The sequence below is a fragment of the Poecilia reticulata genome, chromosome 6, assembly GCF_904066995.2.
Source record: "Poecilia reticulata chromosome 6, P_reticulata-male-v2, whole genome shotgun sequence".
NCBI classification, from domain to species: domain Eukaryota; kingdom Metazoa; phylum Chordata; class Actinopteri; order Cyprinodontiformes; family Poeciliidae; genus Poecilia; species Poecilia reticulata.
In genome coordinates this window covers 14,455,339-14,483,092 of record NC_088835.1, presented here as the reverse complement: position 1 = coordinate 14,483,092, position 27,754 = coordinate 14,455,339, and the positions used below count along the sequence as shown (strand labels likewise).

The 27,754-nt window shown below is 37.6% G+C and overlaps 2 protein-coding genes across 3 annotated transcripts in view; one reads left to right on the top strand and one right to left on the bottom strand.

Annotated features, from left to right (window-relative positions):
* The window catches only part of LOC145551958 (uncharacterized), a 35,401-nt gene extending 7,945 nt beyond the window's left edge, over positions 1 to 27,456 (bottom strand). The window contains exon 1 of the mRNA XM_081608014.1: positions 27,337 to 27,456. The gene's annotated coding sequence lies outside the window, so the exon portion shown is untranslated. The remainder of the gene's footprint in view (positions 1 to 27,336) is intronic.
* fa2h (fatty acid 2-hydroxylase) overlaps positions 1 to 27,754 on the top strand; it is a 33,381-nt gene that overhangs the window by 940 nt on the left and 4,687 nt on the right. For both annotated transcript variants that reach the window (XM_008411678.3, XM_008411680.3), the window contains exons 2-3: positions 24,384 to 24,509; positions 27,452 to 27,594. In XM_008411678.3, the coding sequence (XP_008409900.1) occupies positions 24,384 to 24,509; positions 27,452 to 27,594 (269 nt within the window). The remainder of the gene's footprint in view (positions 1 to 24,383; positions 24,510 to 27,451; positions 27,595 to 27,754) is intronic.

Sequence of the window (27,754 nt, the reverse complement as noted above, 5' to 3'; positions counted from 1 at the left end):
CTGTTCAAACATCTCTTCAACTTTAACCTGCTTAATGTAGGCAGGTGCATGGAGGTGATCAGCCTGTGACCCTGCTCAGGTGTTAAAGTAGCCCAGACTGCTTTCATAGGCTCCTTCAACTTGACTGCATTGTAGGATCGGGTGTGTCTGAGCTCCCTCTTGACAATACCCCAGAGGTCAGACTAGTTTACTCACTGCGTGTTCATTACACCAGGTATTGATACTCTTGGCAGTGTGGGCTCATGTGAGGTCCTGCTGGAAAATATGAAAATCTCCACAAAGCTTGTTTAAAATTTCCTGGTTGGCAACTGCGCTGACTTTGGACTTGATAAAACGTACAGGAACAAAACTAGCAGACGACATAATTTCCCCAATTATCATGAGCTTTCAGTGGATCCGCGCCCCTCCTCCTCCTCCTCCAGACATTAAGAAATTGATTTCCAAATCGAATGTAGAATTGACTAAATAGAGGACTTTGTTTTAAAGAGCAACAGGCAAGTTTTTTTTTTGTCTTCTTGGGCCAGGCAAGACAGTTCTGATTTTGTCCCTGGAGTGGCTTAACTAAAACAATACAACAGTTGTAGCCGTAGTCCTGGATACATTTTTCTATGGAAGCTCTGATTATCTCCCCGATAATCAGATTGTTTTTGCTTCACAGTCCTATTTACACTCCATTTATTCCTGCTCATTGTGCACTGTTTTCCTATCAGTTTTTCCTTCCACCCGACTCTCCAGAAAATGACCCATTGTATTTATGGTGAACAGAGTCATTTCTTGTGTGTGTTTTTAGCAATATCCTTTTTTGTTTGTTTTACTTCCCTTCCATGATGTCTCTGCTGGACATCTGTGAAATCAGTGTTTTTTTAAACCCCCCCCCACCCCGTCATGATTGTGTTTGTCATTTAATTTCTGGTATTTGTAGTCATTTTCATTGAAAACCAAAAGCCATACACAAGATATGAGGAATTCTGTGAAGGTATTTTACTGTATTGGAAATTGAAATACAAAACACTGCTTGTAGTAATTTTCCCTCAGATTTTTTCGGCAACCTACTGATCCACTCGTTTATTTTATCCAATATCATACTTTAGAAGAAGTTTTTTGACCTCTTTATTTTGGAGCAGCAGGTCTTGTTCTGTATTTGTGTATAATCTGTTCTTTAATGAGTTGCATTTAACTTAGGCTTTGTAAGCAACGGTCATAAAGTTGAGTCTCTTGACTTTACTGGGCGTTTTTTGTCATCCTAACAGAAGGAACTCCCTGCTCTCCTCCTCCTCCTGGACTGTATTGATTGTAGGGGAGGGAATGAGGAAAAGCTGAGGGCAGGTTCAGTGGTTGTGTAATCCCTGCATGGAGGAGGGGCACGCAGGCAACATGGCGGACCCGTGCGCTTGGTGTTGCCTGGGTGTGGAGGGCCTCGGTGTCAATGAATAAGTCAGGGGAGTGAGAGAAAGGGATCAGGAAGGAGAGGAAACTGGTTTGTCTTGTCCCATTAGAGGGGGATTTGTGGAGGAAGTTTGGTGGGGAAAGTGGAAAGTTTTCTCCTCTTGTTTTGGCATGAACTCAACCAATTTTTGCTTTCAGTATTCCTCTGTGTGTGTGTGCACGCGCGCGTTTGTGTGTGGGTTAGTTTCTGTGGACAGTTTTGCATAAATCTCTTGGTGAGAGAGTGCACATTTACATGTTTGCCCACTTACTAATCTGTCCAGGCTGCATCTCGGCACAGAAAGTTCCACCAAAATAACAACATCCTCCAGGCTTCAGGTACCACACGCATAGAAATGACTTTTGGCCTGCTCTTGTTTCAGTTAATCAATTTTCAGTGTGTTAGTCAAACATAGAATGTGTCAAAGTCACACTGCATGCATTTTCACACCTTCTTGCTGTGACTGGGTTGAGACTTTCTTTTTCCATTTCTGACGTAATTGATTTCATCACTTCAAAAAGTTTTCTGTTTGGAGAGAAGTCAACACTGGGGTCAGTGACTTAACACCAGTTTGGGGCACAGAGGGAGGCTTTGGCCTAAGTGTCATTCCCCCAACAAACTCGAAATAAAGATGTAATCTACAATCAGGACTACAGAATGAGAAATGCAACTATTAACCCTTCGTAGTTTTATATTGAACCTACAGATTCAATTGCATTTTAGTTCTGATCAGTTATTGAGCAATCTGGCCAGCTAAAAGATAAACCTGAATGACGGCAGACCTTTATCTGCAGACGAGTACATCGCTTTCTTTTGTCTTTGTACAAGGGGTTTGTACTGAAGGAGGGAAGATTCAGAAATGTTCTCAGTTTAGAGTTTGATGCAAATCTAATCTGAGTGACTAATTCGTTTCATTTTCAGTTGGTGTTCATGATTTATATTTAGCCTGCAGTGGTTTAAACTCTGATTCTCAAGTATTCTTCAGGTCTGGATAAAATAGGAAAACAACTTTTATTGCAAACTTATTGCTAAAGTTTATTCTACGTGGTAAGTAACTAAATATTTAAAATGCAGTTTCCTCAACCAGTTTGGATTTTGTAGTGGTTTTTGTTTGCTATTCTTTCATCCTTCTTTCTTTATCTCTTAATTCAGGCAACATTCAGTCCCACCATTAAATCAGGCTTTTATCAGCTTGTCCTTGTAGCCAGTCATGTCTGTTCTTCAGTCCAACCAACCTTTTGTTCATTAGTCCTCTCAACCACCTTTCCATCCATCAGTCTGTCCAACCAACTAAGGCCTCAATCAACTAATCAACACCTTTATTCATTCTGATGTCTAACCAGTCCAGCTTTTATCCATATTCCTGTGTATTCATTCATCCTATTTAAACTTTATGATGGGGAAAATGATCTTCTCCTTATCCATCCAAATCCTGCATGGGGCTATAGTCTGATTAATTATGACACATTAGCTTTTTTTGGCGTTTGAGACTGTGAATGTAATCTATTCTATATTTGGCAGGTATATTTCCTGATCCGTTATCGCTTCCCATTATTCTGATTATGCTAAAATGACAAATCGTCAACCATGGGTACTCGGTTGTCTCCAAAACAGGATGTCATCAACAAAATTTCATACTGTAATAGTGAAATACCAGATAAACTAATGTATATGGTATAAATTAATGTAAGTTTATCGGGTGTGGGGAGATAAAATTATTTGTAGGTTATTGGTATCAGAAGGGCAGGAAATCATAATATCTTGTAACCTGCATCTTTTTGGACAAATGTACAATTGCATGTCAATGGGCATGATGATTTGTTTAGTTTTTTCTTTTTACTTTTTGTCTGTTTGAAATAAAGTAATAAATATATATATATGTAATTATTTTCCAGGTATGGCACAGATATTGGTCCTCTATGGCAGGTCTACTTGCTCTGCTCAATTTCTCTGATCTGCCAGGAAAATGAGCAGAAAGGACTGGATTGTCCTTGAGATTAAATTGTGCCTTCTTTTTACTTCTGCAGTCATTAGTCTGTGGGCTATAAATACATTTTTATCACTTCAGACAAACATTGGGTATAACTGTAAGCCAAACTGTTAATTTATAATAATATCCAATTACTACTTTAAAGTTATATCACCTAAATAAGACTGTTGCTTAAATCTCTCTGACTGTGTTCCAATGTGGTGGAGCTGGAAAACAGAATCAAAATTAACTGAACCATCAATAACCCTGTGGAAAAAATGATTGTGATAAGATTTACAGCAATGCATCATCATCATTGGTCAGATATGTTTTTTTTTATCTTTTATTGCTCCCAGTTTCTGCTTATGAAAGAGTAATAAAGTATGTGCTGGTTTATAGCTGCTTTATGGTTCCACTTTTCTGGTAGAAGTTCAACTATTTTTTTTCTGCTTGTTCAAGGATAAACTGAGGATGTTCACCAGTGAAATACAAATATGTAAGAGTAGTGGATATAGAAAATTGGCATATTGAAACGTTAACAGTTATGATAAATGTAATTTATTATCTTGCCGTCAGAATTTAAAAAGACCAAAAGGCACAAAGTAGGGCATAAGGGACTACATATCTTTGCTGGTTGGATTTACAGGCGGTGTCTGACAATAGTCACGTTACTTTCAGATTGCACAAATACTAAAGAGCAGCTATTTCAAGTTATTGATCAGCCACATCAAGCGTGACTTTAGTTAGTTATTTGCCAAAATTTATAGAGATTGATTCCATAAAGAATATAATCTTCATTTTGACCTTGGTGAGAGTTAAATATCTACTCTGATAATACATGGCAGTAGATGGTCTTATTCACCTGAGATGCAATAAAAACAAATCTTTACAGGCGTTTGGAGGGGAATCAAAACAAACGATTTTAAAAATTAGATAAGAAATAAAGTCTGAATAATGAGCTAAAACAGCAAATTTGTTTGAGAAACTTCAAAAACTTTTGCAACAGCTTGTTTGTTGGACAATTGCGATTATATAAGTAATTGACCATCAATTATTCTGACGATTAATCAGTTAAAAAATGACCCATCCAGAAGATTTTGCACTTGGACCTTTTTTATACAATATTTGAAATGCATTAAAAGATGCAAACCTCCCACCCCCCCAAAATAATACATTTTTTGAATTGGAAAATAAATATTGTATCTTATTGTATTGCCTAAAGTGCTATAAAATAGCCTTCCATTAGTGAACGCTTGGTCATTTGTAGCAAATGATTCATCTGCATCTAAAAAAAAATACTTCTAACATCAACATGTGAAAAGCTCAGTCCTTTCTGCTTAAATATTTTATACAGTTCATTACTACTGAATAAGTTGTTCATTCAACAAATGGCCTTTGAATGTGTACAAATGTTAAAGATTGATTTTACTAAATTAGTTGACAATAATTTCAATAATCGATTCATTAAGATGAATTGTTTCATTGTCTTTTTTTGTGTCATCAACCTGAGCAGCATCTGTGTTTGTCAGATGGTAAATCAGCCTGTAGTAACATCACAAAAAGACACTTTAAGGTATAAATGGGAGTTTTCCGCTGTTAAAACGCCACACTTTTTCAAGGCTTTTCCTTGGTTCTTAGTATTTTCAAGTAAATTTTTTTAATCCATTGTAAGCAAGATAGCTTTCAAATCAGATTTCAAATTTGTCATTTTAAAACACTAAACGTGTCCAACGTGGCTGCCTGGAAGAATTGTGTTTTCTTTTTTTAGTTGAATGTTTGGCCGACAAAGAGTCGGGGAATCATTAATCACAAGTAGTTTGTAGATTATCTCCATCCTAGTTACAGTTACGGGATTTTTCTGGCAGATTCAGAAACAGAATTGATCTTCTGACCTTCAAAGTGTCAGTGTGGATGGTCCAGTTTAAAGCTCAATCTGCTGGAGCGGAACACTTGTAGCTGCTTGCGTCTATGTCTGTGACGACATGTGCATGCATGTGTGTTTAGGAGCAGTTTTACAATCAGACTGTTTACACCCACAACAGCTTGAACTGGTCAGCGATACATGGCTTCTGCTCAGAACCAGTACTGGGAACTTGTTAGTCAGATGGGAGAAGAAGAGAAGGCGTTTTCCCAACAACAACATTTTTATTCCTCAACTTTGCTGATCTGAAAGTTTGTGTTTTGTTATCTAGCTTTATTTAAAACGACATCAGCAATGACCTTAAGGAAATGTTGCTGCCCATCAATCTGGGAAGGGTTAGGAGTCCATTTCCAAACAACTTAATCGACCCGTTTACTTCCTGAAATATTTTTCGGAAATCACTTAAAACAACTCCATATCTCACAAGGAGCGGAGGTCGGCAGCTGTTTCATCCAATGTCAGAAATTGTAAACCCCCCCTCCATTTCAGACTGAACCTCAATATGTTAAACGTTGATGACAAAGTTTAAAAAATCTTACTTGTTTGGATTGGTGGCATCTTATCTCTAAAAGGAGTCCTGTAAAAGTTGTATTTGAAGGAACGATAATAATTCTCCTTTGAACAAATGAGACAAAATATATTTGGGTATAAGCTACAGCTGATCACAGATCTTTCTAATGTGGCTTCATTTTTGTTTAAATAAAATGTTTAATCTTGTTTTTGAACTCTTGAGGTGAGATTAAAAAAAAAAAAGAATCTGTTAAAGACCAACATTTTCCCAATATCCAGGCGCACCTTTGTTTGCTCTTTGCTCCTATCTCTGACTTTATCTGGAATCAAAGCCGCTCTGCCTACCAACCTCAGAAATGCTCAAACATCGGACTCATTTTCGTTCCACCTGGAAAGCTCGTCACTATTTCTTTCTCACTGTCATCGAGTTAAAATGTAAACAAATCTGAGGGTGAAGGGTCACAATGTAGCCGCACGGGTGTGAGCTTGGCAGGATAGTAGGCTCATTGTTGAATTGAACAAATGAATGAAAGAACAACGGTATGGAGGCCAGCAGAATCTGTTCAAATGGAGTAGAAAAGTTGGATAGAGCACTTTGAAGGCTTTCTGAATGTTCAGAGTAACAAACGGCAGTAAAGCTGAATTGGTGCAGTCCAGCGCTGAGCATGATGCTGGCTTCTAACAAGTGTTTGTGGATGGAATGCTGCGGGGCGAGAGGGTCGGGCTGGTGGAGCGCAGGAATGCAGATTTTTATTGGCATGGATCGTTCTCTCAATGATGGGATTGTCTTCTGTATGAGGGCGCGAGGAAGACGGGGAGGAAGGAACAGACACTTTGGTAAAAAAGAAAAAAAACATCCCACAAAAAATGGGTCAAAGTTGAACAGATTTAGAATAGTTCTAAATATTACAACATGGTAGTAGTCAGGAAGAGGTGGATGTTTTTTTAAGAGCATGTGGTTGGATAAATCTGTGTTCTAGATGAAGACCTAGGTGACCTAGACGCTGCTTTACAATCACAGGAGTTAGACCACCAGTCTTAAAATATTACCATCATAATACATTTGGACATGCAATGATCTTTTGCATAAAACACTATATGAGCATCGATTAATCGCTTCATCTGATGCTGGTACAATATCTTTAGCTAGCCCATAAACTGCTTTATGTTTTCCTTACAACCTCCTACTAATATTTTAAATGTTTTTGCCAGGTCTTTGGACTTTTTTTTTTTTTTTAATGACAAGTGAATAATTAAAAGTGGGTATCAGTTTTAATAGAGACTTTCAATTAGTAGCTCTGTAGGAGTCACCTTCTTGGAGCTAATATCCTTTTTTTGTCTGTCAAGCTGTTACCTTTGGGTTTCTTTATGGTTGCCCGGTTTATGGGTTCAGTTAAGAAGTGGAAAACATGTGGGTCTTTGTGGGAGGTTGATGGTAACAGGTGTCTAAATATAGATTTATAAATAGGTTTTGCTGTCCATGAGTTGATATAACAGTTTTTATCCTTCTGATTTTAGTGACTACAACAACAAAAAAACTATCCGAAAAAGGTCAAGTACCAGGAGGCAAAGACAAAAGAAGAATTTAGATTTTGATAAATCCTACAAAACTGTAAATCAAAGCCACTTAAAATATAATCTGAAGTGTTCAACCTTGGCTAAAAGGGTTTTTGTAAAGCAAACAATTTGACTAAGTTTATTAGCGTTAAAAAAATTACACCAATATTTTAAAAACTAGATAATTCACCTCAAGCACAAATTATGTATTTTTAACCGCTACTTTTGTCAACATAAATATAATTCATGCTGGTAATTAATTAATCTAACAATGACTATTAATTGAAGCCACAGCGAAGCACAGATTGTCCTAGGCTCTCAGATCCAACTCGTGCGTCATCAGTTTTTCCCAACAAACCATTTGGGCGGACGGCCTCTTTTACAACTCTTGAGAGCTGCTTATCACCGTGGTGATGCATTACTTGGGATATTGTTTACCCTTGCTGCTATAGAGACACTGCAATTAGTGCTCAGGTGGAGACCTCAGGTGGCTCCGCTCATCGCCACGATTACACCTGAAAAGTAGCGAGAGTGCAAGGTTCAGCAGGGAGGAGGGCGGGAGGGAATACATGTGGAGGAGTTTGTTAATAAATGGACTAATACTGAGGCCAGTGTGACAGTTTGATCTCACTGCAGGATAATTCCAGATGTGATATTTGTTTGAACTTTAATTGCATTGATGAATTGATTTTTTTATTTTTATTTTTTTTAATCGGACAATATAAAATCAACAAATCTGTCTCAAATTTTTGAGATTTTCATTGAGAAACCTTTTTTTTTGTTTGTTTGTTTTTTGGTGTTGGACTTAACTGGTCCTATAATTACCCTTACATATTTTTTACCCTTTTATGTACCATCAAAATACAAAAACAGCCATAAGATTTTTAAAACGGACAACAAAAACAAGCTACACATCGTAAACAAGGTATAACTTGAGTTCTTAATGTATTTTTTTTTTTTTACTTAATGGGTTTCTTTGAATGTGACAAAAGCTTTTGTGCATTTTGTTGGCCAATCAGTCTAAACGTGTCTGAAACAAACAAACAGTTTGGCACATATGCTAAAGTGAAACAGTCAGCCACACCCAAACGGGGAGATCCCAGAAAAGGCATGAGAAACTACACTGCTCAAAAAAATAAAGGGAACACTTAAACAACACAATATAACTCCAAGTAAATCAAACTTCTGTGAAATCAAACTGTCCACTTAGGAAGCAACACTGATTGACAACGGGGACCCTCGTCGGGTCAATCAGTGTTGCTTCCTAAGTGGACAGTTTGATTTCACAGAAGTTTGATTTACTTGGAGTTATATTGTGTTGTTTAAGTGTTCCCTTTATTTTTTTGAGCAGTATATTTATTTATACTCGTCTCTGGAAGACGAGGGCATCGTCTTTTATAACACTTGACTGTACCGACCCTGTGTTAGTTATATTCTCTTACGCACATGTATTAGACTGTATGTGCAGAAAGGACAAAGAAAACTGTGATGTTTTTACATCCCTAAACCGTCTTCAGCTTGACATGTTTAACAGTTTTACAGTTTTTTGCAATTTGAATTACTCTTGTGCTTTACAATCATAGCAAACCATAACAGTTTGTGTTGAGGGCTGCAGATGTACTTTAGTAATTTAACTAAAGAGGATAAATCATTTTGTTTCAACACCAAAAGGCTTACATGTCTGACAATGGATCCACGAGGACACCAGTTCCTTCATGACAGTCAAGAAGTTCAAGTTTTATATATATATATATTTTTAGGATCCCGTTATTGAACAAGAAATGGGAAGGAGAGAGAAGAGAAAGTGGGAATCTAACCCAGGAGAACCACATGGAGAGTGACAGACTGTCTAAGCATCTTATTGGCCCCTTGACAAAATAACTGAAGTCATAAGGATTTTTTCTATCTTACTTAAATTTTTCTGCATCCTAATTTTTAAAACTGACTTTAAAATGTTAGAAAATTGGGCAAAATAGTTCAATGTCATTTGTTGAACATTCCAACATCATGTGAGAATAATGAGGTCAAAAGTCTAATAATTAAAAGAATATGACCTCATAATGGGATGTTAAGTTACCCAGAAAGTTACTCATTAACAAAGAGCCTCTTCCTTAATTTTTATTTGCAATGGTAGAAAAACAGCTCAACTTTTTCTTTTTACCTTTTTGAAACAGACATCTGCTCCTCTTCCCTTTTTTTTATTGCTAAATATGTATTCCCACATTGCATACAAACTCACTAGTTTGAGATGCAGTTTGTATTTATCTTGGCCCTCTGCATGCAGCACTAAAACAGGATCCCTCTATAAAGTTCATTAATGATTTATTTTACCTCTACAATGAACCTTGATTTCATCCAGGAGAACAGTAGGTGGACGTCTGGCAGTAATTCCTTCTCTTTAGCCCATGTAACGCTCATAAAGCAAATGCACTAAGTGGATTCGCAGTGTGTTTTTTTTTTTTGTTGCAATTGGACTCTGTGTGTGTGTGTGTAGTAACATGACACCTTGTTCGCATGTTGCTACAGAGTGCCTCTGATTGTTGCACATTGGGCACACAGAGAGGGGCCATGAAAATATGTGAAGTCCCGAGTCCTTGTCGCACAGGTTCGACGGGTTCTTTCAGTCGGGGAGGCCAGTTTCTTATTGGCGTACACTTGCTCATTCTTGTGTCGTCACCCTCACTCTCTTCGCCTTCCATCGTCTGCTTTTGGTTGCATCTCCCCTCACTTGTTGAGTAACTCAGACATCCATACAGTCAACTGAAACCAAACACACGGGTCTAGTTTTTGAGTTTGGCATGCTAGCTTTGCACAACTTAGGCCTTGTTTACATTTGTCATTCATAAATTGTGTTGTTGGAGAGGTTGACTCGAGATTTCTTTTTTTTTTTTTTTTTTAAAGATTGACAACAATGAATGTTTGTCATTATTATTTATAACAGTTCTCTGGATACATATATTTGCTAAACGCTATTTCAGTTTAAAAGTATGCATCAGAAAATATGAATTGGCAGGAAAAGTTTGAAAAATAAAATGTCAAACATTGACATGCAACTCAGAATAAAGACAAATACGGTAAAGTAAAGCAGTCTTTATTTGGAGTCTTTACGGTTCCTTTGCAGTCTTAAAAGGAATTTTATGTCATTTCAAGTTTGGATAAGTATGCAAAAATTTGATATAGAAAGCTTTTTAGTTTCAAGAAAATGTCCATTTATTTAATTATCTAAAAGATGCATGACTGCATAAAATCTAGTAGCCTGTCACTGCTGAAGTCACTTAAACCAGTAATTAACAATCACTAATTCGATAATATCTGCATTTTATTAGATTCTGCAGCTCTATCTATACAATATAAACCTGCTATAATAATCCACATACTCCATGGAGTATGGATTATGTGGATTATACTCCATACTCAGATGTTAGCAGGACACCTGTTAACAGCAGGTGTCCTGCATCTGTTAAGACATAACAGATGCAGGACACATGTCCTCCAGCTTGTACAACCTCCATCAGTTAGTTGATTCAGTCAAAGCACAAACATGGTAGTCATGCTAGTTTCCCTCAACCGGGAAAGCGGTGATGTGGAGACCAACAAAAGTTTAAGCATGGTAAGGTCTCCAGCAATTCTAGCTTTAGTTGGCTGACCCTGTTCTGGATCCTGGTTTTCAGTAGGGTTTGCCTGGAAACAGTTTTCCAAAAAACCCCTGAACCGGAATGCAAACAGAGCAGAACCTGATAACAAGCTGCTGAGGTAATTCATTCCTTTGAATCAGGTGTGTCTGAACTGTTGAACATCTAAAGCATTCAGAACAGAGTGCGCTGAGGATCCAGATCGAGAAAATCACATCAATAGCAGCGCCTACATTTATGGAGTTTAAAGGAAAAAACCGGAAAATCTTTGATTATCAACCTCTAATTCTAAAATGTGTTCACTCCCTTAACGAAACATTCGAGTGGTTTTCGCCCAGCATGTTGTTATTTTGGCATGATGAATTATGGTAGAGGAACTTTAATGTTGAGGCGTTTCAGCAATGGAGAGCAAGTGTTGTGGTGCAAAAAGATCAACGTGTGTAGATATGAGGTATGCGATGTATGTGACTGAAACCAAGCAGTAGAGAAGTTGGTCAGTAATCTGCTGCGTGATCGCCTAATCTTGACATGCGGCCAGATCTTTCACCTGATGCTGATGTCATTGTTGTTAAATTTCATTTGTTGCGAAAGGAAACGACTGAGAACATAGTGTGTGGCTGTTTTTTCCCTTTTCTTAGACATCGAGTATTCTTAATTTGTTTAGTAATATGCTAGTAGTTCACTCTATAGTTGTTTATATCATGAAACTCAGTAGGAAGAAGTTCCTGATCAAGTCTAAAACTGATGATAGATTATTGTAAGCTGATTTTAAAATTTAAGTTTCTTAAAGCGTGTTGGTGAAGGTGTTTTTCCTCTTCATTTGTAAATAAATCCATTTGGTGACTTGTTCTGTCAGTGAGAGCCAATCATCCAAAATTACAGCTGTTTCAGCGTTATAAATCTCTTCAAAGTGGGAACCTTTGTCCTGTTCTTTCCACAATGACCTCACGTTGGTTACGTTCTGCTGTCACACCCAAGTAAGAACGTGCAAATGTGCTTGTACAGTTGTTGGGATGTTTGTACAAACCTATATTACTTTTATCCAGGTTCTCTAGTCTCATCCTATCATCCTTCAATTTAACTAATGTCTGGTTTTGGTTATTATGACTAAAAAACGGTCTAAAAATCCTTAATTTGCTGCAATAAATGGGAATAAAGAGACCATTTAGTGTAGAGCTGTCATGTTTATGAACTTCTAGTTTAACAAAATGTCATTGTGATCAATGATCAACTTGTTTTAGTTCATTGTCATGCAAGTATATATATTTAACTCCAAGAGTGAGTGACTATTTTAAGACAAATGACTCGTATTCAGACAGCACACGAGTTTGATCATAAGCGCAGAAATGTAGATATGGGGTCAAGGTGGATAAACTATGTACAACCTGTTGTTCAAGATCTCAAAGAACCACTTTGAGCAGCAATAAATCATACTTTGACATCACGGTTTCTTTTTTGTCTTTCCAGCATTGATTGAGTTCATCAAGGTTTATTGACTTTTGTCCCTGCACACTCATCAGGTTGACATCTGGACTTTGACAGGAGAATTTCAATATCTCGATTCTTTTGTTTTTGTCATTCTGTTGTAATTTCACCTCTGTTGTCCCAGTTTGAGGTGAGCTTGAGCTGCCGGACAAATGGCTGGTACTACAGAGGAAGTTTATGGTCGACTTGGTGAGTTTAAGGTTCAAAGGTCACAAAATGACCCCACATCATCAGCCCTCTAACAGTGTGCTTTACAGTTGGTGTTAGGTTTTTCTGCTGGTTATTTTGTTTGGGATGGTGCTTCGTGTTCTGGCCAAACATCTCCATGTAGGTTGAAAAGTCTCCTAAGTAAAACAACTTTCTGTTATTGCAAGTGAAAATCTTTAGTTGCAGAGGATGCCTCAGGAACATCTGGTGGTGGAATTGAATATTTTATTGCGTGCTAAAGTCTAATGACTCTGTTGAAGTTATGGTTTATGTTAACGTTTTTATCTCTAATGCTTATGGACTTCATGTGGAATAAGTTTATCTGAGGTTATCTGCCAAAGATGGTTTTTTGCAGCTGCAAGGAGAAGAGATAAATTGGTCTGCATTAAACATCAAGACATAACGTAACAATGAGGTTGACGTCATCACAAAACGGTAGGCTGCAATAAATATTTTTCCATCATATCTCTGTTTGTCATATTTTACTCCTTAATATTTTTGAATGTAATTGAGCTGAATTAAGTTGAACATTCCTTGGAAAGAAATTAATCGCAAAGAATTTGTTTTCTTTGTTTCAATAGATTTTGTTAGAAAATCAGATAAGCACAAAAAGGGATTTAAATTTAACAGTTTTCATTTGACCGCCTCTGAGCACTGGTCAGCAATTCAAACATTGAAAATGTGACTTTTGATCTGTTTCATGTTTCAAAAGTTTTTTCTGTTCTATCCTTCAGGTGAAAACTAGGACCTAGATCAGGCCTTCTTAAAATAAAAATCTGTATCTGATGGAAAAAGCATCTGTAATCAAAATATGTGATTGAGAACAACTTAGCTTTATTTATTCTGTATGCAATGAACTTTGAACTAATGTTGCACTGAAATACCATTTCCTGGTTTTCTTCTGAGGCCCGATCAGCCAAATTATAAGGACATTTTTGAAGCCAAAAACGACAATAAAAAAAATTATTGTTCCCCACTCAGAAAGCAGCATCAAAGTACATACATGAAAATGAAAATGGTGGAAGCTTTTGGCTTTGATGCATTTAATTAATAGGCAGGTGGGGGAAAAAAATCAGATTTCTGAAGGATTTGACTCGACAATAACTGATCAGAGCTCATGAAGGGAAAATTGGTCGATTGGTGCATCCATGCACCGAACAAGTTCCCCTAAAGTGTGAGCTTGCACAACCCTGACTGTGGGAACAAAATGCATAGTTTCAAAGGTGTGAGAGTTGCTAATGTCATTCTTACAACACCAATCTATCTTTATTGAAGTAATAAACTCCCCCAGCCAGACTGGGGTTGATTTGAGCCACCCTTCCTACCTGCTTTGTAACCAGAGATGTTATGAAAGCTCTTTCTTTTTTTTTTTTAACCTGTTGAGTCTTTTTTTTAAAAATGAGCATTCATAAACGCTACTTTTTCCTGACATTTATCATCTCAGATGTTTGGAAAGAGTCAAACTACTTGTGGATATTAACCTGAAGAGCAATTCCTTCACAAAGAAGGCAATGACATTGGCGTGAGAATATTTTTCTGATTTTTAAAAAAGAAATAAATAAATTGGGTTTTACAGTGAGGAAAGATTCAGTAGTTTCATAACTGTTTATACTATTTGATCGGGATTAGCCTGACAAACCGACCAAAGCCAGGTCTGGGTCTGCTTGAATGTCTCGTTCCCATAAGAAACAATGCTAACCTTCGCCCGTACAGAGTTCTTTGGTCCGACAGGCTCCCTATCTGTGGCAATAAAAAGCTTAGCAATAAAATGTAATGAGGAAATGGGAACGAAAACGTTTTAGAAGTGACATGAAATATTCTTGAAATCTGTGTTTGGCTCCCACACCAAGCCAAAAATCTGAACTCAGAATCCACAGTAAAACCCATCTGTTCCTAACAGGATCCTAGACTTGACAAAATCCAACTTCAAAAGAGCAGTTTATTAATCAGCATAACATTATGACCACCTACATAGCACCGTTCTGTATTTAACAATAATCTTACAGTACAACAGCTTTGGAAACTGAATGGTAATCTAAAACCTGGAGAACTGAACTGAACCTCACGTACCAGTATGTGAGGTGTTTGTTAAATAATCCGTTTCACTTTATGAACAGTAGTTTAGGTTTATTTTTTTTATAATTGTGTAGTATTTTTCTTTTTCACTATGTGGTTTGGTGAATAAACGGCGACATAGATCTGCTTAATCCTTTGGGAGTTTGGTAGAGATGCAAAAGATGATCCATAAACTTTTTGAATACATTGTGTTCATTTCCTCTAGTTTGATCTTGTGTGTATGTTTGATCATTTTGCCTTTTTCATTTTGCTTGTGTGCAAACAAATGTCGCATAACCTTTAAAGCCTCATAAAGGTGGAGTGGGTCATTCCAAGAATATTTTTTCTCTTAATGTTTCTGAACTAGATTTAAACCCTGTTCAAAAGCCCAGTTCATTTGATGCGCCACAGTTTATCAAGTGGTAAACCTTTGAGCCAACTCGCCACCAACACTGCTCAGTAATTTTATTACCTGCCTAATTCCACTCTTTCACTTCCTCTTCTTGTAAATTTTGTGCTGTTAAAAAGTATTTGTCAGATTTCTGCTGTGGGGTTTTTCTCCTACTTGAATGTTTCAGATAAACTTAAAGTATTTTAGGGACGGATGAGGGGAAAAAAAGTAACTTTGTCTTAAAAGACACAATGCTTTGAGGAAACAATGGAACAGGGGTGTTTGACCTACAAAAACTCCAAGAGCAGATTGAAGAGTCATCTAGGGTGTACAAAGAAAAAAAAAAAAACGGAACAATATTTAAAGCATTAAACCCCTTTCATGTTTGGTTTTAATTGGTTGTTTAATTAAACTGGTGTTCTACCAGGTTGTCGTCACAAATGAAAACATCCATTCGATCCATCTTTCTCGCCCCTCCTCCTCCTCTCCCAGAGGAAAAGCGGACTGTAGTTTCTGTGTTGTGATGGTACCAGGCCGCATCGCCGCCCCACTAAAAACTGTCCCCTTTGTTTTTCTCATTCTTTCATGCTATTGCCTCCTCTTCCTCCTGGGACAGAGCACGCCTTATATTTTACTCTTCAAGCTTGCTCTTTCTCTGTAAATTGAGCTCATGGATGCTTTTTATTGAGATGAATTGTTTCTGCTCACCTTGAAAAGGTTCCCTTTAACTGTAAATTGTCTTAAACCCCACTTTAAGTTGGGGTGAGAGTCCAAAGAGTTTTGTTGGATTAATATTGTTTTAAAAGTCCCCTTCCATTATAATCCCATTAATAGGTGTATTTCTCAGCCTGACAATAAGTAGACCAATATAAAGTGAGAGTAATGTCAACATTGTTGGCATACCGCTCATTGTCTGGCCTCTTTCCTGAGAAGTTTACTCAGGCACTCCTGGGTCCAATACAAACTCCCTCTTGTTTACTTTACTGCTAACAAATAATCCTTTTTTTTTTTTTTTACAAAAACTATGTAGATTCAAAATCTTTCTAGCTTCATAGTCCCACAGTAATGAATGTTGTCATGTTAGGTGTCGGATTTAAAGTGTACTGAATATAAACTTGAAGAGAAAAGTTGCATCGACTGAATGAGAGATGAGTAAAAAATGTGAACGTTTTTCATTCATTTGGTGTAACTGAATATGCTGGGATACATCTTGTAAGAAAATATGAGATTCAAACTCTAAATTTCCAAAGAAAATTTTCATGTTACGACACCAATACTGACTTGCTTTGTTTGCTTGCCTGCTTGTGTCTGAAACCCGAGACTCGGTCCTAGTTTGACCCGTTTTTAAGGATTTCTTGCGTTTTAATGAAATACGACCATGGCGCTCTTTGGAAAACTAACATGGATTTAAATGTATTTTATACATAAATTGATCTTGTTTTTTGTTGGTACTTGGCAACTTTTCAGTGTCTATAAAGAGGAAGTCTTAGTCATCTTATGACCACTGTTCCTCTTGGGTTATAAATGTTTGTGATAAGAATTTATAATGAAAACTGATTGTTGGTGCTGATTTCTGTCCGATTACTTGCTTTTTATCTTAAAGGCAGGTTTGTGAGGAGTATGTTTGCGCAGACAGTATCTGCAATAGATTAATCTCGGATTGAAGACTCAGAACATTTCTCATGGCTGACTCGAGCCTTTTTTTTCCATCAGCTGAACAACGTTTGTGTTGCACATGGACTTTGTGTGGACTCATCAGTCCTCTGGGGTGGCTCGGTATTACTAACTAAAAGAAATCAGCAATATTTGGAGTTGATAATCTGGCTAACACTCATTATCTCATCTGCCCATGCAAGTTGTCGTAGCTCGCATAATACAGACTTTAAGAGGAAACAGTTGAACTTAAGATGGTGGACACTCTCCTCCGTGGAGCCTAATGTGACTAGCTCTTAGCTTGACTCCTTTATGAAAATTTCTCCTGGACTCTCTGAACTTGGAGCCCTGCAATGAGCTGTGGACTCTGGTCTTCATTGTCAATAGTACTAGCTTTCTCCAGTCATGTAGAGTTTATAAAGGGTTCATATTTTGTAAAAACCTCAGTTTTGTCACAACTCATTTCATGGATTTGTAGAGAAATGGGTTAAGATACTAAATAAAACGATGGGAACATATAATAATGCAAAATTAAGTTAAATCATTATGAGATGTTACTAAATGCAAAGTAAGCCACTGAAAAACCAAACATGAAGTATAGCCTGTGTGCCAGTGACTCAATAAGAGCAGCTTGGCTTCCTGAGAGCGACATTTTTTTTTACCAATCCATGTTATTAAAAACTAAATTTGATTTTATTGTGTTAAAACTAGAAATGGAGCGGAATGTAAATAATTTAATTTCAGTCTGTCTTACAGGTAGACATTCTTTACGACAGCAAACTTTAATTTTACTGACTGAAGATCCAAGTGTATTCGAAGGAGGTCAAGCTTGTTACTATGACAACTTCTCTCTCGAAATGTGAAAATGCTGACCTTATTTTTTTGGGCACCATTTGCTCATTGAGCGAAACAGTTCAACATTTGATTCCTCACAAATAGGACTACAGTGTGAATAAGTATTTTTAGGCCGATTACAGTTTTCACCAGATGCTCATGTCAAACTCGGCTAGGAAACTAAACTGTTTAATTAACCAGGACTCACATTGAGTCCTGGTTAATTTCAAATGTGATGCACAAAGTGAGAAATAATTTGTGCTGCCACTCATCAACCAATAAAACCTCAAAGGCACAAAGCGTTTTCACACCTAATGTGTATATATTGCATAAAAATGAAAGTATTATTTATACTTTTTTTTTTTACTCTCCAATTACTGCAACCCAACAGCACAGTTCTTTGTTGTTCAAAGATGAAGTCATATAACTAAAAATAAAAAGGCTTGCCAAGACTTTCCTGAATCACTTCCTGGTGGTTGATATCCTGTCCAGTGCATGTGCATAAAGGAGGAAAAAAAAACACCTGGTGGCACAGTTTGTAAATTTGCCTAATGAGCAGATATGAATGCATTATTACTTCTAACCCTTCCCCCATTCACTGACAAAGAAAACCATCTCGTGACATAAAAGGCAAAATTAGCTGGACTCTGGTGCAGGTATTGTCTGTGCCGGCTGGCATGTGATGCCTGCAAAGATGGATGCATTTATGGCTTAACAATTTTGTTTCTCATCATAAAGTGTAAACTTTAAAGGGATTTGAGTCTGGATTAGACCTCCATTATAACTTGCAGAAATTGACTTCTTTCTGAAAAATTGCTCAATTGTTTCTTGTCTGGGTAAAAAAACAAAAACATTTTCAATAAAAATGCCATAATTTAAATTATTTAAATGAATCAAAAACACAAACTAAGGGATTCATAACTTCACCTCAACTGAGTTAATATATCCTATGGTTACGTAGAGCTTAAAACGGCTTGTAGTAAGAAAGCAAATCTTTCTTTTATCCCAAATAGAATGTGTATCTCAATAAATGACTCTTAACATAATCATGCTTCTTTTATTGCAGTATAAACCAATGAAACCATGGCCTGTTTTTATCTTGCTTTTAAACTTTTGGTCTGTACACTTTAAGGCTGCACAATATATTGTCTTCACAATATTTCTCTGTGTAATATTGTATCACAAAGGAATGTTTGGAGTGCAATAATCGTTGGCTAATGCATACCAGGTGCTGTGAAATTATACTTCACCTAAGATAATATTTAGCCAGAGGGAGAGATTCTTAGAGTAACAAGTGATTTTGCCCAAAATGCAAAATTTACTAAAATTGTCCAGACCTACAGCATGTTTTAATGATTGACAGGCGACTAATTCTTATTCACGGGCGACTAATGAGGTCAGCCTGACGTTGGTGATGAGCTCTGTTTGGCTGATCAGCCTATTTTAGTTCTTACCCTTGTTAGCCTAATAAAGTGTACTGTTTTGGGTGATGATCACTGCTGTGCTAGGTCCTTAGCATTAAAAATGGCACAAACACAAATCTCTAAGTTAAACTTTTTCAGTAGATTACCTCAAGAAACCCACATTATGGTCCTGACTCCATCTTTGTAAATCACTGATCTTAAACCTTATCGGTGAAAAGTGCTATAATCAAATAGAAAAGACTCACTGCACTCTTTAATGCATGTATCTTTTGGGTGATTTACATTTTTTAAATTGTAATTGTAATTCCTTCCTTGTCTGTGTGAAGTTTTCCTCCTGATTTTATTTGCATCATAGTTGATGTAATTCCAGTAAAATGTTGCCTCAAGTATAGTTCTTTAATGTTTTCGGTCTCTGATTCAGCTGCACATGACTCTGTTCTCATCATAGTTTTGCTCTCTTGCTTTGTTCCTTTTCTAAAAAAAAACCCCTCAAAAACACCCTTTCCCTTTTAGTCAAGTCATGCTGAATCACTCTGCACGACCAAACATTGGGACGTTTTACTTGTTAGTTCATTGAAATGATCATTTATTGAGAAACAAAATGACGACCAAAACAAAGTGTTTCACAGGCAACTTTGATGTTTTCTATTTTTTTTATTAACTTTTGGCAGATAATGATGGATTATGCTTCCAACTATTTATTTTTCATTATTAATTGAAGTTGCAATCCAACAACTGACAGTAATTAATTTCAGTTCCCTCAAATGTATTTGAAGAGCTAAACTGTCTCTGCAATTCAAGATTGTCCACGAAGCACCTATAGGTAAACTTAAACTAAAACCAGTCAAAGTGTGTATGACTCATTATACACCCACATGACAGTACACATGTGTACTGCATGTTCTGTGTACATTTACATAGGAAAACAATACTTAAAAATCTTAAATTTGTTGGTATTTCTCGTAGCATTGTCTGGTATTTTGCGTAACCTACTCTAAAGGATCAGTGACGCGAGACGAATGTTCGGTTTATTCACAGTGGACATGATATAGCACAAACTACACGTTCTACATAGTTATAAAACTTAAGTGTGTACTGAAATATTACTGACCTGCTGAAGTCAGCGGAGAACAGTCACTTTTTCAATTTTGAACGAAGATTAGTTCCTTTATTTCTTGGTTCACTGATATTATCATTGGTTCAAGTAGCAGAAGTTGTGGCGTTCAGCTTGACTCCAGGTTATGACTGCAATTTTACGAAGTGACAAATGCTTTGAGACGCGAGTAGTTTATACAGTTAAAATAAGTGTTAATTGAATTTGTCTCTAAATCATCAACCCTCCACCACTGTGCAGCATAACTGGAGTGAGGGGCTGGTGGTGATTTGTTCAAGTCCTGGTTATAAAACGAACCCAGAGCATCTGTCCTGCATTTCTTTTGTAACAACAAAACAATTGTGCGTTAATTGGTATGAGCTGTTGAACTGTGCTTGAAGCCTAGGATTTCTACTCTGATCTCATCTGCCCATCGGACGTTGTTCCACAAGTTTTCATTCCCCAGAGGCAACTATGCAAACACAAGGCATCCTGCTACATTCTTTTTGGTGCAAAGACTTTCTCCTGGAGACACTACTAAACTAAAGCCATATTTGAGTGTGTTTTAATTACGGGACACCAAGAAACCTTTGTGTTTAATCGAATAGACTATTGTCCTGTCATAAATTTCAACATTTATGTTGACTAACTGAGAATTTGAGGTGTTGAGTTTCTCCATATTGCTCAGTCTGACCTCAGGGTGAATTTTCAGAAACGTCCAAGTCCTGCAGCAAGAGTTTTGCACTTGTAAATAGTATTTCTTTTGTAAATGAGCAGCAACGGCAGCGTCTCTAAGCACATTGCTATCGACTTTCCCTCTTGGCATTGTGGAAACACACCTGTATGTTTCAGCAAACTGAAAGAACATCTGGTGTTACACAGCTGGTTCCTGATGATGATCAGTGATTAGATGATCAGGGTGTGGCATAATTTTCCACATTGGACGGAGCAGCTTGTCTTTCCATTTTGACTTTATCTTCGCTTAATAAATAACGAGAGTATGAAATCGGCTGAGCATCATCAGTGTGTGCCGTTTTAAAATCTCTGATATTTTGTAACGACAAAACGTCATGGATCAGCTTTATCACTGAAGTAGAGCCACCCAGCAATAAATGCTTCTATATTAGTCCAATAGTCCAGATTGGCTCATGTTCCATCTCTACTGGTTTCCATTGAATTTGATGCTCCTCTTAAATCTGTGGCTTATAAAACCCTTATTTTCGGTCAGATTCCTTTAACCTGGATGCTCTGCTTTAAGCTCACCCTGCTGGGGTTTCAAAGCCGTTTCTAAACCAAATCAAAATAAACACACTTGTTTCAACTATTGGAAAAAATAAACCCTCCTCGCCTTTTGAAGGAAACCCAGTTGGGACATTTACATCTCCAATTCTGACATCACCTCAAAGCTTCAGAGTCCGATGGCAGACTGCTCAGGTCACGTTTGTGAGCTCGTATGTATAAAGTGGGAAGAGGCGCAGCTTATTAAACAACATCTAGGTTATTTGCAGCGGTTACAAAGGGTGTGGCTTTTATTGCGGTCGCCAACAGAAAGCCTCTTCTTTTTTTTTTTTTAAATGGAGGATGTATAAAGAGTAAAATGACAAAAAAATGTTTGTAGCCATCGCTGAAAAACTTAATCTAAATTTCTTTGTTCTGATTTTCTTCTACATCACAAATCTCATCTTGACTGAACTCTGGACTCATATTTTCTCCCAAACTGGTTTAGGAACTTTGCCCTTCCTTTAAGTTCATAAAGATGTATGATAAAACACAACAGGAACTTAACCATATCATGACCAGAAAGTTTGGTTGCACCAGAAATATCATCCTATTAATGTTTTAGGTTAAGGCGAATGTGACAAGGAAGCTATTGCGTATCCGAGATGTGTTAATGTTTTTGTCTGATCTCTGTGATGTGTGCGGTTTGGGTTTGTATGAGGTCAGGACGAATCGGGAGCAAATGTAACCCGACTGCATTGATTTGCTTTGCATAAATTTGTCATGTTCTTGATGAATCTGAACTATTTCAAGCAGAACTGTTGCTGAAAACAAACGATTCAAATTCACCGAAGACTTTAGTAAACAAATGCGTGCCTTTTTATTTGTTTCCGCCACAACAAGCTGATGAGAAGGTATAACGTTGCAACAGCAGGTGTTAAATTGCAGAAGCAAAGTCTGTAATAAACTACAGCCAGCCCTGAGCATGTGTCTCTCAGCAGCCTGGTGATGAATATTTAACCAGACTAGACCTGAAGGATGTGCAGCAGCATCTCGTAAAGCTCATCAGATGTTCCAGTGAGTTTGTCTTTTAGTGCTAGTAGTATCAGGGTTCCAACACAGTCTCCTCTTTGAATACGGTTTGGTTAAGGAAAATGGAGAATATCGAAAATATTTATATTCCCACACCACAGAATTAAGTCATATAAATATATATTTTTTCCATTGGAGAAACTGAGTAAAGACGTCAGGCTACATTAGTGTAGATGTTATCATTTTTTGACAAGAGATTAGACTCGTGATCAGCAATGTGATCTAAGAACATTGTTACTGATGGAACAGTTAAAATGGCGCCAACGCCATCACATCTCTGTAGCGTTTGTCCTAATATTTTGTTTCATTCATTTCAGCATAAAACATCAATATTAAATCCACAAATGTCACAAATAAAACTGATTTATGTTCCAACCAAAACAAAATAACCTAAACTTGCCTTTCTTGATCTCAGAACACAAGCTGTGCACTGATGCTGTTTAGTTTTCCACAAATATCGAAGAGACTATTTTAAAGTATAGCGGCTGAAATTTTGAGCAAATGTGAATTTAATAACTTTCCTAAGTAATAGAATAGATTGAGTTGCTAGTTTGGATTAGAGAAAGCAGGGATGCATCTCCTACATCTTACCTGAATATTGTGGTTTCTGGCAGATATTTAGGAAAATATGCATTTTGAATACAAAGTGCCTAATATTTAGCTTGGGATCTGGTTTGCACTTTCTTTTTTATAACCTGCTGTATAAAAATATTAAACTTACAAAAGAATTTGCACCTTTCTTTCTTTTAGAATAAGCAGTTTTTGTTTAAGTCGCATTAAAACCAATAAAAGTCAGTTCATTTTATGGGGTCAAAATGTTTCTATGCGTACGAGTGCCAGGATGAAACATTAAGTATTCCGGGGATTTTTGTATCTGGTCCAAGTCTGACGCCGTAGTGCTCAACTGGGAGCCTAGACTGACCCTCCAGGTTGTGGGTCGGACTCTGATTTCTTATCAAGTGATTGTAGGATAGAGCCAGAGATGAACGGGCGAGTTGCTATGGTATGTTGCAGTGAAGATGTCAAAACTCTCAACCTGCTGGTCCGTGGACATTCCAGCCCTTACTTATGATCATGATATGGAAGTCATGACCGGTAATTTTCTGCAGAGGTGGGCAGGGCTCATCTGTAAAGATGAGGCGAAGAGCTTAGAATGGAGCTGCTGCTCTTCTGCATTAAAAGGAGTCAGAGGAGCTGGTTTGAGAATCTGATCAGGAAGCTTCCTGGATCTTTTACTTTTTAGGTTTTAAAGGCACACTGGGAGGAGACTATACGTCGAGCTCAGAAATTCTTGGAAGACGGACGACTATCACTTCTGCTCTGGCAACTGAAATGATTGTTTCCTGTCTCCTTCAACTCACCTGATTATTAAAAGTTGTTTCTTTGCATGTCTTCATTTCTGAAGTTGTGCATTAATGACCCATCTGATTAAATCAGATGTGTAGTGGGACAGAAACGTTTAAAATTTGCAGGAGGAATTTACTGCCTCAGCTTTAAGAGCACCAACTCGCACTCTAAAAGCCGGCAAATGGCTCGGGTTTCTAAACGTAAAGGAGAAAATGCTTAAGCGTCGTGCTGTTTGAAAATCCTGGCAACCGGAATAGCAGTCATAGCGGCTCAATGGTCACCGGTTGTAAATTGTTGCAGGTCATAAGCAGCAGCGATAACAAATGACTTTTACATTCAGGAGAGAGGAGCAAAGGTCAGACTGACTCATTGCAAACATTGTTCATCCTGACCCAATCATTAGGAGTCATTTTCAGTTATTTGTTTCCTTACTACTTCTGCAGCCATTTTGTTTGTGGAAAAATGCCCTATTAAATTTTTTTATACTCTCGCCCGTTCACCTGTCCGACTTCTTATATTTCTGATCACCTGTAAAACGTGTTTCCTTCCGTTTCTTGTTTTCCTTCTAGACTCTAAGAGTGAGAAGAAAAGCCAGCGAACAGGCAGAAGAAAAGTCTGCAGAAAAAACGAGTAAGATGGAAGATGAGGATGAGAATTCCCCTTACAAGCTCTGCAGCTCCGTGGATCTAGACAAGGTGGGTTTTCTTTATATCTGTGGCTGCTAAAGTTGAAGGGGAGAGAAACGGCAAGTGGGTGATGTCCAAAATCCAAACCAAGTGTTAGGATTGCCAATGGCTGGATGGATTTTGAGTGAGAAAACAACAAAAAATAATTTCACTGTAAATTTGCATTTCAAAAGATAAAATGTATAGAAACACTAAAGACTTTCATACGAAACATCCAGATCTTGTTTTATTTGAGATTTGTGTTGCATTTGACAGCTTTTTCTTAACAGTTTTCACAAGATTCTCACTTTGAAATATAAATGGAGGTCTGAGATAAAAAATGTTCAGTGCTTGCAAACTATAGCAATCAGGGGTTTCTTTGTTCAGATGAAACCAATGCTAAGTTTCAAACAAAAAGCTCATCAACGAAACGTATAGACCATTTTCCTTTGGTTGAATCTAATTAAATACCAAATTGGAAAAACCAGCTGAAATCCACAATTTTTTGAAACCCTGTTAAAGTCCATAAAGCTGTCCTTAAAATGTTACAAAGAAACTCTAGCTGCTTGAAAGAAATCGAAAGTGGCTTAAGCTTTCCACAGCATGGTTTCTACATCAGTCATGTCCACTGAATTGGCTGAATTGAGGATTTAGGCTGCAGGCAAAATAACAGAATATCCCGTTTGGGGTCAACAGCCGTTGGGTTATTGAACCAGGCCACTCTCAAACGGCTCTGGTGTGTTTGTAGTCTTCGAATTTCCCACACTGTCAAATGGAGGCATGTGCAAACATGTGAGAAACCACCCAATGACATGTCAGAAAACGGGCCCTTAATCCATGTTCATGCAAATGCTAGCATTGTTCACGGCAGAGGTGACATTGGTTGATTCATTTAACTGTGTTTTTCCACTAGCTGCTGCAAACCCAGGTCACCACACGCCTCCATGTGTCCATGACAGATTCAACCTGTCTGGCTGGCTTGTTTCGTCTCCAGGTGGCATTTGTATTAAATAAAAAGCAACAATCTAGACTCTTTGATGTTTTACGAGATGCAGCAAAGGTGTGGCTTACTTCCCCAAAGCATTTGTCCCGAACAGAGTTCTCTCGGTTGATGTTTTGGGGGAAGAAAAATAAAAAAAAAACTGTCAAACAGCTGGACACTTCAGCCTTTGCGTTCTCCCAGTAACGTGCGACCTCTCTTCATGACGCTACCTTCACAGAGCGGCAATGCGGTTTGATTTCGTCAACCCTGGGTTAAATTCACCAGGCGTTTGTTTAACTCTGCCTGCAGCCATCGAACTGCACACATGTGGTGAAACAGTTTGGCGGGAGCTTCAGTCGGTTTCTCATTTATCTAAAATCTCCCCATTGGGTTCCTTGCCAAAAGTGTGTAATGATATTTGTCCTCACTGTGACTCAAGAATGTAAGGTATGTTTTACACATTGTTAGCTTGTGTTGCCTCATGTGACAAACACATGACTGTTCACATTAGATCACCTGCCTCCTTATGCAAACAAACCTCACCTTTGGAAAAAGTAAGACAAAAGTTTTTAGTTATTAAATTGTGCAGTGGGCGATCATTAAATTAAGTGTATCATTAACATTGTAGACATTAACATAATGTGAAGTTTGAACAATATTTATGTATTTTGCCACCCAGTTGCCCAGATAAAATGATTCCAAGGTGGAACAATGTTTGCATTGGATGCATGATGGTTAATCCCAGGAAACCAATTGGACACAAAGTGAATGACGATGTATGAGCAGGATTAGCTGGACTTGTAGGCTCAGAAGGATTCTTTAAGCATCCTTGTTGTGTTCAAAAGGTGAGAAAATGCTAACAAAAATATTTTTCATGCAACAATCCTGAAGTGTAAAACTATTTAGCCACTTGAACTTCTTTTGGACATGTTGAGCCAAATTTTAAAAAAAGATCAGCAGCCTGGAATAACTATAATTTGGACATTTGCTGCATTTTTTAAATTCCTTTTAGAAAGGAATATAAAAAAAAAAGAGAGTTTTTCTGGTTTCACCCCTACAGACTGCTGCTTGCTGCAGGGGAACTGTTCTCGAATTAAGCTGTTTCTTTAAGATAACATAATTGCTTTCAGGAAGTTGTGTGCTTTTCTATACCACATGACAAACATTTTCACTTCTTTTTTTCTTTCCTTGTTCAACTTGACATCGAGACTCGATGGCACATAAAGTATTTTCCTTTGACAAGTAACACAAAGCAGCTGGTTCACAGAACTCACTCTACTGCCTTGTTTAATTTAATTTCCCAGTATAGCACTGTTTTCCTGTTTGAATAACTGACCAGAGCAATCAGCTAGTTTCTGCTGTCACTGGATAGTCAGATGGAGAGATGTACCAGATAGCTAAGCCGTGTGTGTTTGTGCATATATTTACATGATGCTCACTATTGAGGTGGATATGGAAATGCTAAGAGCTTCTCATAATTGCGGTATTATGTTTGGTTTTCTCTGTGTGTGTATATATCAGGGTTTGTGACAAATTCATTGTCATCTGAGGTTTGATCAGTGTCTTTTAAACCACAATTAAAATTCTTTATGCTTTGCAGATAAAATCAGAATTAAACGCGTGTAGCTTCAGACCAGCTTTCCATTTCCAAAACTCTAAGCTGAAGCATTTCTGTCAATGCTACAAAACTGACTACAGATCAGTGTGGTGCTCCGCAACACAGGAGTATGGCCCAAGTGAGGCTGGCAGCACGAGGAGCTATAAAATAAAATCGTCAGGCTGACGGCCTTTGGACTCACTGAAAATCTTTAATTATTACAATTGTTATTGGGTTGAAGTAAACCTGCAGCATCGCACACAGACAAATGTTCTTACCATGAGACTGCTTCCTGGTTTTAGCCAATCACTGTTTGGACGTCTAACTCTCTGCTCCACCTGCTGGAGGAAATATGTAGCTCTTAGTTTAAACTCTGGTTGTGCGTCTGTGCAGGATCTGGTGGACTGGCGGAAACCTCTGGCCTGGCAGGTCGGCAACCTGAGAGAAAAATATGATGCATGGGTTCACCAGCCAGTTGACAGACCCATCCGACTATTTGGAAACCCCTTCATGGAAGCTGCGACCAAAACTTCCTGGTAATAAATGTTACTTATTATGCTAAAAAATAGTATATTCATCTCCCAAGCTGTAGTTTTCTCTTGTGAAGCCACAGATGCGTGAGCAGAAATGGGCTGATCACACAGGCTCCCTGGGCTCAATGTGTTGGGAGATTATTTTATCACAATCCACACTTAC